Below are 15,577 nucleotides of genomic sequence, written 5' to 3' on the forward strand. Positions count from 1 at the left end.
TCTGGTCCCACGATTTGTCTGACTACTTTCTCTACTTCTTCTCCGTTTAGGTTATAACTTAACCTCATGCCTTGTAAGTCTTCTAAAAATTTTCTAAAATTAACTTTTGGATGGGGAATTCCCTCAGTGGCTTTCCGGATATCTTCTGGTGTCCACGGTCTGTACACTAGGAGTGTTGGGTCCTGTCCTTCTTGTCCTGCATGAGGATTAGGTACTTCTATGAGTGGGCATATCTCTTCCTCACTCGTATATCGTGAATTTCTACCTATTTGATATAACTCAATGTCCCCTTTTGAGTTTCCTGCCCGTGTTTGAGACCTGGTCTCAACGGGATGTCTAACAAATGGTGTTGCTTTTGTAGTGTCTCTACTTACAGTGATAGCAGGATATCACAGGGGTGGACTAACTTGTTCACTTGCCTCATATTCTGGTAAGGGAGGTGGAGGGGCTGATGCTATTACTAAGTTATTGTCCTCTTTATCTAAAAACCTTGCTTTTGAATTATTACTCTTTTGTTCCCTATGGTTTGCTTCCTCAATCCACCTGTGTGCCTGAGGAATTCCTAATTTACGTTGCTTTTTTACCCGACCTCTGGAATCAGTTTTAAGCTGTTTGACAAGTTTAACAAGTGAGGATTTTTCTAATTTACCATCAAATTCATACTTATTAACCCATTTTGAGTAGTATTTAACATTATCGGCACGTTGTGATTGCATATATTTCGCGTCTTCGGTTAACGGCGGAGTTTGGGATCTTTTTGTGCACTTATTTCCCATTTTGTTCTAACCTTTAGAATGTTACATAACCCTGCTTATCTTTTACATGGTACCACAGGGTTTTTTATAGTCTCTCTAGAATGACTGCCTACCTATTCTGTTTCCCTGATCTATGACCAGGCAGCAATCTTTTTGTCCCTGATCTGTACAAAACAAATCTCCTGACAAAACAATGCTAATCAAGTCCCTGATCTGAAACAGAAAAAGAGAAGGTAAATTCACCTTACCTGAGCCTTCGTGATTGATCACCTGTCCTTCAGTCACAGATCAGAAAGTGGCTGGCCTCTTTTGTACGACAATTCAGTCAGAGGTCTTTTCAGATAAGGAGAACCGATGTGGTTTCTTCCCCGTACGGTTTCAAGCCACCTGGCCTGTCTAATCCAAGGCAAAGTGAAGGTTTCCGGTCCGAAGGACCAATCTGTCAAAGGAAAAAAACTTCAAAGACCAATACACGTAAGGTTCAGGTTAAGGCACTTTTAATTCTTGCAGCAAGGAGACAAAAACATGCAAAAATACACAGTTTGTCTGATTAGTAACAGGAAGTGAAGCCATTCTTATACTGTTTTACAAGACATTGCCTTCTAAAGCTGACATAATCAAATACAAGCCTACAATATTGTTTTTCACAGCAGATATTGTTCATGATTTTCTGCTGACATGACATTAAATTACTAGATTTGTGAGAAACTTTTTGAAAAATAACATGGCCTTGTAGACCACTAGCTAGTTACAATTATTTCTACAGTGCTGTGTTACATTTCAAGGTACTCTGCTAATTCAAGCACAAAGCAAACACAGATTATAGTTCATATTCTTCAAGCAGTCTTTGTTCTACTTATTTATCCTTCCTGCAGCTGTGTATGTTCTCATAGCACAAACAGAGCTAATTGTCTAAGTTTAATAACATTATAGAAACGGTATTGTTCTATTCATTATTTTCCTAACCAAGCAGAAAATCATCTGCTTCTCAGTAAATTTCCAAAGGCATAAGCAAGATTTCAGCTGTGCTGACAAAATACAAGGTCAGAAAGCATTTGCAGTTTATATGGATTTATGCAGTATGAAATAGAATAAATGTGTTAACCCTTTTGGGCTTTTAAAAGCACTAATATACACATTAATCCATATTTTTCTAACAGCAGTCAACGACAATCTTAAATTCGATTTACATATCCACAGCAGCATCAAGAAAACTCATCAAAAACTAGTCACCCTACATAGAGTAAAGACTCTGCCAAGTTAACTTTAGCTGCCACTTACCTCTTACCCTCTGTCCTACATGATGTCCCCAACATAAGCAACATGTAAGCATCATTTAGTTCTAAACTTGAACAGTGCTGAATCAAAGATGCCAGATTCTCTTGCAACAAACCTTACTGGACCCACCACTGTTTAACACTAAAAACACTTAACTGGCTCAAGCTTCCTCACCACCTATCTTATACTCAGCTCACCTTAACCCCTAAAACTATCATTACCCCATCTGTCTGTCCAGCAATTAGACCACTATTCCAATACTACCTTCCAAATCATCTACTTCAGTTAAATAATAAGCAACTGTTTACCATCTGCAAACCACAAAGGGCTACTGGGTTTAGTCTCTATTCCAATGGTGTAGCTAGAACTTGGAATAAAATTCCTGTATCACTCAGGTCTCTCACAAACCTGCATCTTTTCAAACCATTACTAGGGTTGCCTCCCCTCCATTTTTTTCCGGACTATCTGGAAATCAGATTGATTCTCCGGTAGTTTTGAAAACACTGTACATACACTGGTATTCTGTTTCAAAAAAGGAAACAGACTATCAGCGTTTGTAAATCTGCTGATTTACTATGCTTTTTTACAGAAAAGCATAGTAAATCAGCCGAAAGCAGGCATTAGGAACAGAAAAAGAGGACATACCCTGCCTGATTATATCGCAGTGACATCACACAATGGGCGGAGCATGGGAGGGAGAAATGGTGTGGTGGGTGTGGATACTGGTGATGCGAGGGGTGTGGCCTTACTCTGGTTTTAGCCACAATGAAAGGTGGCAACCCTAACCATTACTAAAAGATTTCCTGTCTGCCTCCTGCTTTGTCCCTGTTCCTCATCTGGGACTTAGCTCTGTAACACCATTCATCACCTTTCTTATGACTCCCTTTAAAGCTATAAATCACTTTACTTGATTTTCCCCTTGAGGGCAATGATATGCAAACATCTGTTCAGCATTCCTAAGGGTGACCCCTGAAATGCATAAAGTAAATTTCCTAAGACATGTAACAATTTTAGAAAATTTATGTTCACTATTTTGGATATTGTTCATTCAAGTGTAAAGGGTGGCTCACTTTATTGTACTTTTTATACCTACTTCTAATTAGCACAACCAAATTACTATTCCATCACTACTTCTCTGTTAACTCAGACTTCATTATCTCCTCTAATACCTCACTCTGTTGTATTTATAAATAGGACGTGCTGGAGGGACAGATTCATCACCCAGAGACTCCCTATGCTGTGGAACAAAATCCCAGTACATGTGAGGCAGAGCACCTCGCTGGCCCTGTTCAAGAGAAATCTTGATCAATGGATGGGAGATCACAGGATTACCCCGGGGATCACCTCAGTGTCACTGCTGGACAGAGGCACGGTAAACTAATGGGCATAGTACCATTCAAACTTAAGGGGTGGTGAAAGCCACATAACTTTGGGCTAGGCTTATAAATGCCCTAGGGCAGATAGCCTAGTATAAACCTATGAACCTATTTCTTCATAGAGATTCATAGATTAGTACTAAGCTAACTGCCCTTGCGAGCCATTTTAAGCCTAGCCAATTATCCCTTGTGAGACTCAAACCCTGCACCTTGTGTTTGTAAGGCAAACACCTTAACCATTAGGCCACCCTCCCAACCTCAACAACCTTAAATCGCTATCTTATACACCACTCTTCTGTCTGTAAAGTCTCAGTACAAAGATTGTAAATTTAATGTTTGTGAATATCAATACAAATTTTATTATACTGACTGTTATGCTATGTATTCACTGAAAGTGCATTATAATTTTTTTATTGTAGATACTGACTGCAATAAACATGATACCTTGGAGCTTTTCTCCCTGGGCTTCCACTGAAAAAGAGCACCTGTGCCCAGTCGTACTTTCCCGGTAAACAAATGTCAATAAATAAATGAATAATGTGCAGGTCTTATTTAATGTCAGAGTATGTCCTCATTGTTCTGCTGCTTACTGGCTTTCTTCATCTCATTTATGACAGTAAAAAATATTTACAAATAATACTGTCCACAATTCAAGAAAGTTATTGTTAGGTGTACACCTTGCAGTAACCATTGCGTAGTCAGAGAGAGTGAGAGAGAGAGTGCTTCCACAGTACTGCAACAAAAAGACAAGCATCACCACAGTGGGCTGTCTCTGAAGCCATAATGAGGCATTCCGAGGGAGAAACTTATGTCAATTAGCTATGTGCTTTACACCAGAAATGCATGCATAAAATAACATTTGTGCTTCTGGCTGCTCATGTTAATGAACATGGCCAAAAGATCGAGCTAAGCTATCACAGTAGAGGTAAGTGCCAGGGAGTTTAGTGGTCAGTGTTTTGGGTGTGTGTGTGTGTGTGTGTGTGTGTGTGTGTGTGTGTGTGTGTGTGTGTGTGTGTGTGTGTGTGGCTGCCTAGGAGTAGAGGGACTGGTGAGGGGGGTAGATTAGCAATGTGTGTGTGTTGTATGTGTGTGTGGGGGCGTGCAAAATCAGTAAAGGATATTGTTAATAAACACCAGGACATTTTTTCACATGTTGAGGGAATGAGTGTCTGTTTAGAATCTGGTCTGAAGGCTTGGTCCAAATTAAGGGGTTTAGTACAAGTAGATGTTGTAGGTACCATCAATACCTTTATGTTAATGTGGAAAATAAGGGCATCACATTGTCACTAACAAACATTGAATAAAATGTGGTTAAGTTCAACTGTGTAAGTAAAGCTCTGGTTTATTTGGCCTGTTGTGTCTGCTCTAAGGCATTTTATGTGAATAAGCCTGAAAAATGTTTGAGGGAAAAGATATGCAAACATCTTATAACATTCCTAAGGGAACTGCCTGAAATGCATTAAGTAAATTTGCCAAGACATGTAACAATTTTGGAAAATTTCTGTTCACTTTTTGGATATTGTTCATTCAAGTGTAAAGGGTGGCAGCCGGGAGACCACCTTAAATTAGAAAGAACTTTATTGTCAGCTAAGGTTAAACTCTGGAATTTTACCTGGGCTGAATGAATATATTAGTACTAAAAATGAGTGCTGCAAGGCTGTAATTATTTATTTGGTTTTCTTTTTTTCCCAATTTTTAGAACAGGCATTTTTATATACACAAGATTTATTTTCCACTGTTGTAACATGTTTATGTTTTCTTTTTGTAATGTATTGATGAAGTTGTCTTTTTTGGATAATTATTTTCTATTTAAGTTTGCCTCCATGTTGTTGTTGTTTCATTCTGATGAAGTCCTTATGTTGTTTGGAATGAAAGTGGGAAAAATAGTTATCAATTCTCTTCTGGCTGGAGCTCTGTCTACTTTACAACATTTTATGTTTGGTTAAGAAGAGTGGATATGCAGATAGCATACAAGTTACACCTGTTGAGTTTATGACAAGTAATGACCATCCTGTCATAGCTGTGTTCTTAAATCCAGTGTATCTGTTGCTGTGTGCACCTTATAATAACTTGACTACATAATTCCCACCCCTTCCACGTTTATTGACTGTTGACAATAAGCACATAGGTATCATTTTGCAAAGTATCTCCCCTTAAAGCTACTCAGCAAGCTAAAAGATCTTTAATAACATTGTTTAATATCGAGTGTACTAATAGTACTTGCACTAATTTTAGTGTCAAATTAGTGAGATTTTTTTTCACTACAGTTAGTTTAGTGGCTGTTACTGGTGGCAGAAGAAGGTTTCTAAACTAGTTGTTTTGCATTTATATTTAAATCCTCAGTAGCAAGCCCACCCCAACATTATTCTAAAACCGAACTCCGTGTAGTTATAGTTAACTCTGACCCAGAGTCATTCCTATAGGTATCATGGAGCAGCACCCCCCACAATTCTCTAGCCAACCTGATTGAGAGAGGTATGCTGAGACAGTGTAAGAATTGTCTTATGCTGTCTAATGATCATCGTTACTCAAACAGCAGAACATGTGTGAGAGATGTACATATGTAGTACCCTTGGAGGCAAAAATCTCACACACATTAAACTCAGACACCAAAATCACCAGCAGTATACCACAAATCAAACTTCCCCAAGGTCATCACAATACACATAATCCATCATAAGCTGAGGTTCTAAAGATTAGCTTGCCTAAACTTTAAAGCCCTCCAAACAACAGCACAAAGTATACTCAGCATATTAAGCCTACTTCCTCACATAGCATATGGAATCTCAGAGTGATAGATACTGAGCCTATAAGGAAGGTATTGACCCAACTAAACATTCTTGCATTAGGTGAGTCCATTGTACAACATACAGATGTGCTTCTTACCAGGCTGAGCAAGGAGAGAGTGATGGTAAGTTGTTGTCTGGTGCCAGGATCTATCAGATCACACATGCACTCAGGTCCTTGAATAAAAAGTACCAGTATGACTCTGTCATAGTTCATATTGCTAACTAGTGGCTTTAGGTGTACCTCCCTGGATTATATGAAGGGAGAGATAAGATGGAGCTCTCAGACTGTGTCCAAGTCAAGTATGAGTCTAGCACTGAGCAGCATTCTACCTTCTCCAAAGATGATGTCTCAGTATGAGCAAAAAGAGCAAAAAATAATTGACTTCAATAATTGGCTTAATTTTTGGAGATATTCAAAGGGTGTCCAATATTTGTCAGCCTGGGGGAATATGATAGACAGACCATGCTGCTTCACCAGGGATGGCCTGGATCTGTCCCCTCTAGGGTTTCAGTTATTGCAAAGAGATTGTCCACCAGTATAGTGCCATTTTTAGGTAATGCAAACCCGATACACCTACCAGAATAATGAAACAAGTAAAGGAAAATATAAAAGTGTTACTGATCAATGCTAGGATCCTGAATAAGAAACCCCACTGCTTACAAACCCTTCTCACGCTGGAAGACATTAATGTCTGTATAGTAACTGAGACATTGGCTTAAAATAGTGGAGAGGATTCTGTCTGTGCAGGGCTATAATGCCTTCCACATGTTAGACCAGCTACTGCGCAGAAGGGGAAAGAAGGTGGAGGTGTCTGAATTTACATCCAGAAGAGACTCAGATCAAGGCTGGTAAAGCAGCATGATGCACTAGAGCTTCTTCATGTCCAAATAACCATCAGAAAGGTGACATACTATATGCCAAGTAGCTATAGAGTGGGTCTATATTATAAAACTGAAAAGACTTTGCTGCGAACGCTCACATGAGCAAAAATGCCGGTAATCGAACTTGCTATTGTGGGGGCTGTGCCCCCCACACCCCCTGCTAACTATATATTCCAACTCCGAGGTTGCAGTACAGTGAGGAAAGGGCAAATATCCCACTCCTCACTGTAACACGACCCCACAATCACAGTTTCGATTCCTGGCATTCTCACTCATGTGAGAGTTTGCGCTAAAGTCTTTTCATGCATCTCATATAAACCCCTACAGAACTCCTTCCATGGCAGAAGATAGCCACAACACCTATCTGCAGGAACTAGAATCATTCAGTACTAAAGCCAATATATTTTCATAAGGGAGATAAACTATCCAACTATGGACTGAGAAACCCACACCACTGCTAGTGCACAAGCACAGAGATTCCTGGATTTTGTCAATACAAATGCCCTGGAACAATTACTCAGAGTACCCACAAGGGGAATAACATATTGGATCTTGTCCTTACTGATGTGGGAACATCTTGCACCATCCCTTGCATTAGGGTTCCCATATTTGGTTATACGAAAAAGAGGACGAAAACCAGCACATATTTTTTCATCCTCTTAGGGTTGCCAGATTCTTAACTGGCTAGGTCGGGACAAAAGGTGAAGACCAAAAAAAAAAAAAAAATCGCAGTTCCGCATTAAAGACCAGTAGCTCTGTGTTTGGCAATTTTTGATTGGCCCGTATGCCGGTATACGAACCAATCAAAAACTTGCATAGTGGACCTTCTTCTCTTCAGTGCGGAACATCAAGCAGTTCCGCATTGAACGGAGCTCCTTTTTTTGATTTTTTTGATTGGCTCATATACCTTTATACGAGCCAATCAAAAACTCGCACAGCGGACCCTCTTCTGTTCAATGTGGAACATCAAGCAGTTCCGCATTGAACAGAGCTCCATTTTGCAATTTTTTGATTGGCTGGTATACGGGCCAATTAAAAAAAAAAAAAAAAAAAAAACAAAGCGGAGGAAAGAGGAAATAGGGACATCTGGTTTTTGAAAATTCGGCGATTTATCCGGGTTTTTCAACCGCCTGGATGCCCGGACAGGAGCCCAAAAAGAGGACGTGTCCGGGGAAACCCAGATGTATGGTAACCCTACCTTGCATATCCTCCATCAGTTGTTAGGCCTGTTGGTTGTCTAACCATAATTAATCTCCTTCAAACTAAAACTGAAACCAGAGATCCCTTCAGCACAAGGTGCCTTTAGAAATTTCTTTAAGACAATCTATCTACTCCTAAGTGCTACATTGGCAATCTTCAACTACCCACTAAACTCAGTTAATGTATACCACCACACTGTACCAGCTGCAAAGAACAGGAACAAGTGCAGGGCAAACCCCTGAAGATAAACCCACATGGTGAAACCATAATATCAACAAGCTTTATAATAAGAGGAAAATAATGTTGACAAAAGAAAGATGAGTGATTCCCAGAATGTTACATCCCTTGTCATTGAAATAAACAAACAACTCAGGAGCTTAATAATATCCACCAATGCCAAGTCTGACTCTTAAAATGCTATCCAAGACAAAGACAATATCAAGGCAGTTTTTTCTTATGTTTGTAATCGCAAAAGGGCAATTCAGCAATACACTGAGCTGATTACAACAATGTTACCTACACTGAGGCTGAAATTAGAGTGAACCTACTCGCCAATAAATTTAGTTCTAACTTTACCCCTCTCTCCCCTCAATTTGTCCTTCAAGATATACCTGAACCTGTCTCGCCTCCAGCTATCACACAAGACCAAGTCCTAAAAGTGCTATTAAAAGCTAAAAACACTGCATTGATTTGTCCTGACCATATACCTGGATGCATTTTAAACAGCAAGAAGAATGATTTAGCCACACCCCTAAAGACAGTATTCAATCTCAGCCTCCACACAAGTTTTGTACCAATTGAATGGAAAACAGCTAGGAAAACAGCTACAGTAATTTTCCTCTATGCGGGAGGACCTTCCACAGACCCAGGCAATTACAGACCCATGCGTCTGATCAGCTTCATATGCAAAGCCATGGAAAGACTTATCATGGACTTAATCAGTCAGGACATGGGAAACCTCCAAACACAGGATCCATCACAGTTTGGATTCATCAGGGGCACGTCATGTTTACTCAGCCTCATGGATTTTTTTGAAAAGGTCACCAAAGCAATGGATGAGGGCAAAACAGTACATACCACATACCTACACCTGGCCAAAGATTTTGACACAATTCCCCGTTCAGCCATAGTAGAAAAGCTAAATAAACTGAGAATAAACGCTTTGTCACTCACTGGATTGCCAGCCAGCTCATATGTATGATGCAGATAACTAAAATAAGTGAAGTTAAGTCCACAAAGAGATCAGTCACCAGTGGAGTCCTGCACAGTTCTGTGCTGGGGCCTTTTCTGTTTGGCATCTACATTTCTGAAGTAAAAGCCAATAACAAAGGGCTCTGGCTGACTAACTTTTAATATGAGTGCAAGCTAGGAGCAGTCATTGAATCCCCAAATGACTTAGCCGTCCTGCAGGATGGTTTGTCTTAAATAAATAACTGGCACCAAAATCAAGGACTGAAACTAAATGCCGAAAATGCATTATTGTATGCTTTGGGAAGTCATCTACCCCAGGGAACTATCACATTGACAATACCCCCTAAGAGTTGACCCATTTGTTTAGGATATGGGAGCTTATGTGAACAGTGCCATAACTTTTGACCACCATGTCTCTGTTGTAAAAAAGCCCTTCTATATTACATAGCTTATAAATGAAGGGATTGTGCCTAGCTCTAGGGATGTCATTGTCCCCCTTTAGTCAGCCCTCATTAAGCCAATTATTGTATATAATGCTGTGTTTGGCATGTATCTGTACAGACACATACAACAACTGGAATGCCCACAGAAATACCATACTAAAGGGATACAAGGCCTAAACAAAATATCCTACATGGGCTTACTCAAAGCTCTCTCACTATATTTGGTATCCTACAGACTGCCAAGAAGTGACTGTATCTGGCCTCCTCCAACCCAATACTGATGGATTTACTGCACAGCAGCTGTCAAATGGCATCAGAAATACTCATTCTAGGGATATAAGCATCTTCTGCAACATCAACAGAATGGTTTAAGAGACAGATATGTCTTGCAGAGGATACTGCTGCTGTGAAACAGACTCCTCATCAACATAAAACAAAGTTCATCCCTGTCCATTTTCAAGCAACCCTTAAAGCTATGGATGGGAAGAAAATTTACCCCAGGACCGCCCCTGTTTTATCTCATGCATTGGTCCCCTCAAATTATCTATGGTATGATTCCAGTATTCTCATTAGGGGTAATATATAATTATCAACCATGAGATGGGTAAGGCCAGTCTTTAACCAAATGGGATAGTTATTTCGAGCACAAAAAGGGAAACCGGCTAGGCTTAAAATGGCCTGCAATGGCAGCTAACCAAGTATTTACATATGAACCTATGTAAATGAGTAAGAATTGAAACCAAAAAGATCAATGTATTCATTACAGAAAATAAAACAACTCTTCTTCTTTCGGCTTTTCCCAGTTAGGGGTTGCAACAGCGGATCACCTGTCCGCTCATGACTGGCAGTGGAGTTTTACAGTGTCGAGTTGCCAACCCAGCGCCCAACCTTCCACAGAAGGCACACACATGCACACAGTCACACCTAGGACCAATTTAGAGTGTCCAATCCACCTACAGCATGTCTTTGGGATGTGGGAGGAAACCGGAACACCCGGAGGAAACTCACGCGACCACAGGGAGGACATGCAGACTTCACACATAAAGCAGCCCAGCCGAGGATCGAACCAGAGAACCTCTTGCTGTGTGGTGGCAATGCTAACTGCTGCACCACCGTGGCCACCCAACAAAAATAAAACAACAAAAAGCAAAAATACTGAAAAAAAATTGCAAAAAGAAACTAAAAAGTTTCATTTTGTGATGCCGTAACCAAAACCCTGCTACTAAATTCAGACCAAATTTGTCTAAAAAGTGGTAGTGCTGTGAAAAGGGTTTTGTAAAGTAAGTTGCAGGGTTGAGATTAGCTTGCATTTGTAAGGTTTTGCAGTGGGATTTTTAAACCTTAAGGTTGCCTCTGCTCCTAATCACATCCCTGAAACTTACTTTACAAAAATCCTTTCTGTAACACTATCATGACGCAAGACACTCAGACACACTCCCACATGCCCAACACCAAATATATCCTGACCTTATCTTTCCTCTAACTGTAACCAGGACATTTTCACACACACGCTCCCAACCCAAGAGAAGCACCAATTAATCCACACTACAATAAATCTATCCCCTTCCGTAGCCCTTACTCTAACCCTAACCTGCAAGCACATGTGCCTCCATACAAGCACAAATAGACACACACACACACACACACAGACACAGACACACACACACACGCGCACACACAGACACACACACACACGCGCACACACACACACACACACACACACACAAAATACTGAAAAAAAAATTGCAAAAAGAAACAAAAAACTTTCATTTTGTGATGCCGTAACCAAAACCCTGCTACTAAATTCAGACCAAATTTGTCTAAAAAGTGGTAGTGCTGTGAAAAGGGTTTTGTAAAGTAAGTTGCAGGGTTGAGATTAGTTTGCATTTGTAAGGTTTTGCAGTGGGATTTTCAAACCTTAAGGTTGCCTCTGCTCCTAATCACATCCCTGAAACTTACTTTATAAAAATCCTTTCTGTAACACTATCATGATGCAAGACACTCAGACACACACCCACATGCCCAACACCAAATATATCCCGACCTTATCTTTCCTCTAACTGTAACCAGGAAATGCTCACACACATGCTCCCAACCCAAGAGAAGCACCAATTAATCCACACTACAACTTACTCTAACCCTAGCCTGCAAGAACATGTGCCTCTATACAAGCACAAATAGACACACACACATACACACACACACACACACACACACACACACACACACACACACACACACACACACACACATGCGTGCAACACTCCAAGACCCAATGCTGAAAGCATTGGAATATTTGAAATTTTTGGCATTACTCCCAAGAAAACACATGCTCAACACTGCCATGGATAAAATATGCACAGACCATATTAAGACATACAAATACTACAGCTTTGATCACAAACACAACTATTTAACACATTCAAATCATATAACTTACCTTTTGAACAAATTATGACTAACATTACAATCTCCCTCATATATTTTGCAGATATTAGTTAAGAGATCAGTATCAGATATTAGAATGTTGAATTGTATTATTGACATTCTGATGCATCTTTGCTTTACAGTTGCTTTCTTTTCCAGTTATAATCCGAACATTAAATTTGGAAATGGTTTTGCAAAAAATGAAAATTATAGTGTGATGCTTGAGTTTTTAGTTTTACTGTTTATTCAGTTTTCTCATTTTTGTCTGTATAACCACACAGAAAATGTCATGTTAGGTATTGGGCAAAGATTTACATATAATTGCAAAGCTTTCTGGGTATGCAAAACAGTTTAACTCTTTAGAAGATTTTATTTATTTATTTATTTGATGATCTTATTTACATTGTGGTGTCACTACTGTGTCATCACATGCTAATTTTCATTATAACGTGGGTAAGCCTTCATGATGTCATGCCAAGAGTTTTCATCTCCTAGAAAAAATTCAAGGGTTACCCTTAGCATCAAAATAAAATGCAAGAACAGCACAGTGCATGCACCTACAATTGTATAATTTGGGAATGTATATGGTAAGAGGATTTGTCCAACCAGAAAAGTCTGTTACATACACTTGCTTTAGAAAATGACCAGTAGACTTTAAGAATGAAAACAGATTAAAAAAAAAAAAACTTTTTTTCTGGTTTACTTGCAGTTACTAGATACTTGTCTAGCCATCAGTTTTTCACTTTTAAGGCAGATGCATATTTTAAAGATATTCTGCTGAGGCCACTTTCCACTTTTCTCTCACCCTTTTTGTGATTTTCTGTGTTTTTTTTGTCTTTCCAGAAAACTTAAAGGCTTCAGTCATGTAGCTCACCTCAGAATACATATCACATAAGTATCGTTGAAGAAGAATTTTCATTCCTTTCCATGTCCATGGCACAGAAAGGTTTGTTTTGAATGCTAACTGATTTGTATTAGCATGTTACTAATTGTGCACTTATCTAAGCTATGGCCATGTGTCTAACTGTAAATGATGACCGTCAGTGCTTGATAGATTTGCTGATAACATTGCTGTGACTCAAATATAAATGAAGATAAGAATTTGCAACTCCATTCCTATGTTAAGGACATTGTTTTTTACATGAAAGCAAGAACGCCTTAAATGGATACGCCAACTTTAACATATTACAAGGAAATTGCAAATGCAACACCAGTATGGGTGAAGTGCTCAGTAGGAAAAAAAAAAGCAGCTTTCCTCAAGCAATAACTCCAGAATAGCTTTTTACTTAAACAGATTTTAAAAGTAACATAAGGAAGAGAATATCAGTACTGACAATGAAACAGAGTAAGGTGTAAAAAGAAATTAATAATGAATATTGCTTAGGGTTTTCTCTAAAGATAGTTTGCATATGAAGCATTGTGTGTGTGTGTGTGTGTGTGTGTGTGTGTGTGTGTGTGTGTGTGTGTGTGTGTGTGTGTGCGTGTGTGCGCGTGTGTGTGTGCTTGTGTGTGCATGTGCATGCATACAAATAATCAGACATCCACTACATACATATCTGTCTATATATCTATGTATAAATATACACCCCCCCACACACACACACACACACTCAAACAAGTAGTATAATGGCATTTTAGTTCAAAGTAAGCATAATAAATACTGACAAATGCATTACTGGCATTTCACTTTATAGACAAATAGTGTAATCTGAAATTTAATTACCTAGAGCATTTAGCTGTACTACAACTGACTTAATGAAACTGTCTTGCAGAGAAGCATGAATGGTAGATCCTGTAAGACATTTGTAGAGGTGGAGGGAGAGTGTTGGTGTAATGAAAACATTTAAAAACGCCTGATAAGCAGAAGACTATGAGGGCCGTGGAAGGATAATTACTAGCATCAGTTTACAATACTTGGGTAGATATGCTAGACCATTTGTATGTCTTAATCTTTGCACTTCCTTATTTGCTAGTTGCTAGTTGATTTTTTTTGCCCTTATACCCCACATAATCATAGCTACCAAAGTTTGACTCACTGCTATATGACAAACTGACATAGTTGCTATTTCTGCCATTTCTTTTGTAATCTCACTCCTATGTCTGCTCTAACCTCATTCCATATTACCTGCTCAGAGGCTCCTCTCCAAGCAGTGTTACTCATCCTTGGAGATTGTTTTGATTGTTTTTTTTTTTGTTTTTTGTTTTTTTTTTTCTCATCATTCTGAAACTTGCGCAAACCTGCTCCATTCTCACTTACTGCGCTCAGGCTCATTCCACTACCCTATCCCCATTCCCATCCACCCCACTTCATTAAATATGTACCTAATACCACACCCGCTTCTTCTTCTCACCTATCAGCCACAAAATCCCATCAAACCCCCCACCCCTCCAAACACACCTTGAATTACTCCCACTACCTCGCAGTCCCACCCCTCATTTCATACAAGTAAACTTCCACTCCTCCCAAACTACTTGACCTATCTACACAAATACCACCCTTTAAACCATTCCATCAAATATATAACTCCACTACTCTATTTTCTACTACACTACTCTAACAGGCCTCCTATTCCTAACCTACAAAGTCTCTAACCTCCATTATGTTAACAACAATTACCTATACCCTCAAGCACAAACACTTACTAATCTACAACCTCCTCTCAAGCCTTATACCTACATCTTTTCACAAATGTACAGTACCTCCAACTCTCTCCTTTATTCTTTCAGATATATACAGTTCTCATAGATGACATTGTGATATGTAGTGAGAGTAGGGACTAAGTTAAGGAGACCCTGGAGAGGTGGAGATATGCTTTAGAGAGGAGAGGAATGAAAGTCAGTAGGGGTAAAACAGAATTTATGTGTGTAAATGTGAGGGAAGGTAGAGGAATGGTGAGGATGCAGGGAGTTGAGTTGGTAAAGGTGGATGAGTTTAAGTACTTGGGATCAACAGTTCAGAGTAACGGTGAGTGTGGAAGAGAGGTGAAGAAGAGAGTACAGGCAGGGTGGAGTGGGTGGAGAAGAGTGCAAGGAGTGATTTGTGACAGACGAGTACCAGTAAGAGTGAAAGGGAAGGTCTACAAGAGGGTAGTGAGACCAGCTATGTTATATTGGTTGGAGACGGTGGCATTGACAAAAAGGCAGGAGTCAGAGCTTGATGTGGCAGAGTTAAAGATGTTAAGATTTGCACTGGGTGTGACTAGGATGGATAGGATTAGTAATCAGTATATTAGAGG

At 39.5% G+C, this 15,577-nt stretch overlaps 1 protein-coding gene across 1 annotated transcript in view; it reads left to right on the forward strand.

The window, feature by feature from the left end:
• The window catches only part of PIK3R6 (phosphoinositide-3-kinase regulatory subunit 6), a 738,015-nt gene that overhangs the window by 399,018 nt on the left and 323,420 nt on the right, over window positions 1–15,577 (forward strand). Inside the window, exon 2 of the mRNA XM_044085023.1 lies at window positions 13,185–13,287. Within this exon, the coding sequence (XP_043940958.1) occupies window positions 13,269–13,287 (19 nt within the window). The 5' untranslated portion in view covers window positions 13,185–13,268. The remainder of the gene's footprint in view (window positions 1–13,184; window positions 13,288–15,577) is intronic.

Source organism: Protopterus annectens, chromosome 10.part0 (genome assembly GCF_019279795.1).
Source record: "Protopterus annectens isolate FY-2018-M chromosome 10.part0, PAN1.0, whole genome shotgun sequence".
Taxonomy (NCBI): Eukaryota; Metazoa; Chordata; order Ceratodontiformes; family Protopteridae; genus Protopterus; species Protopterus annectens.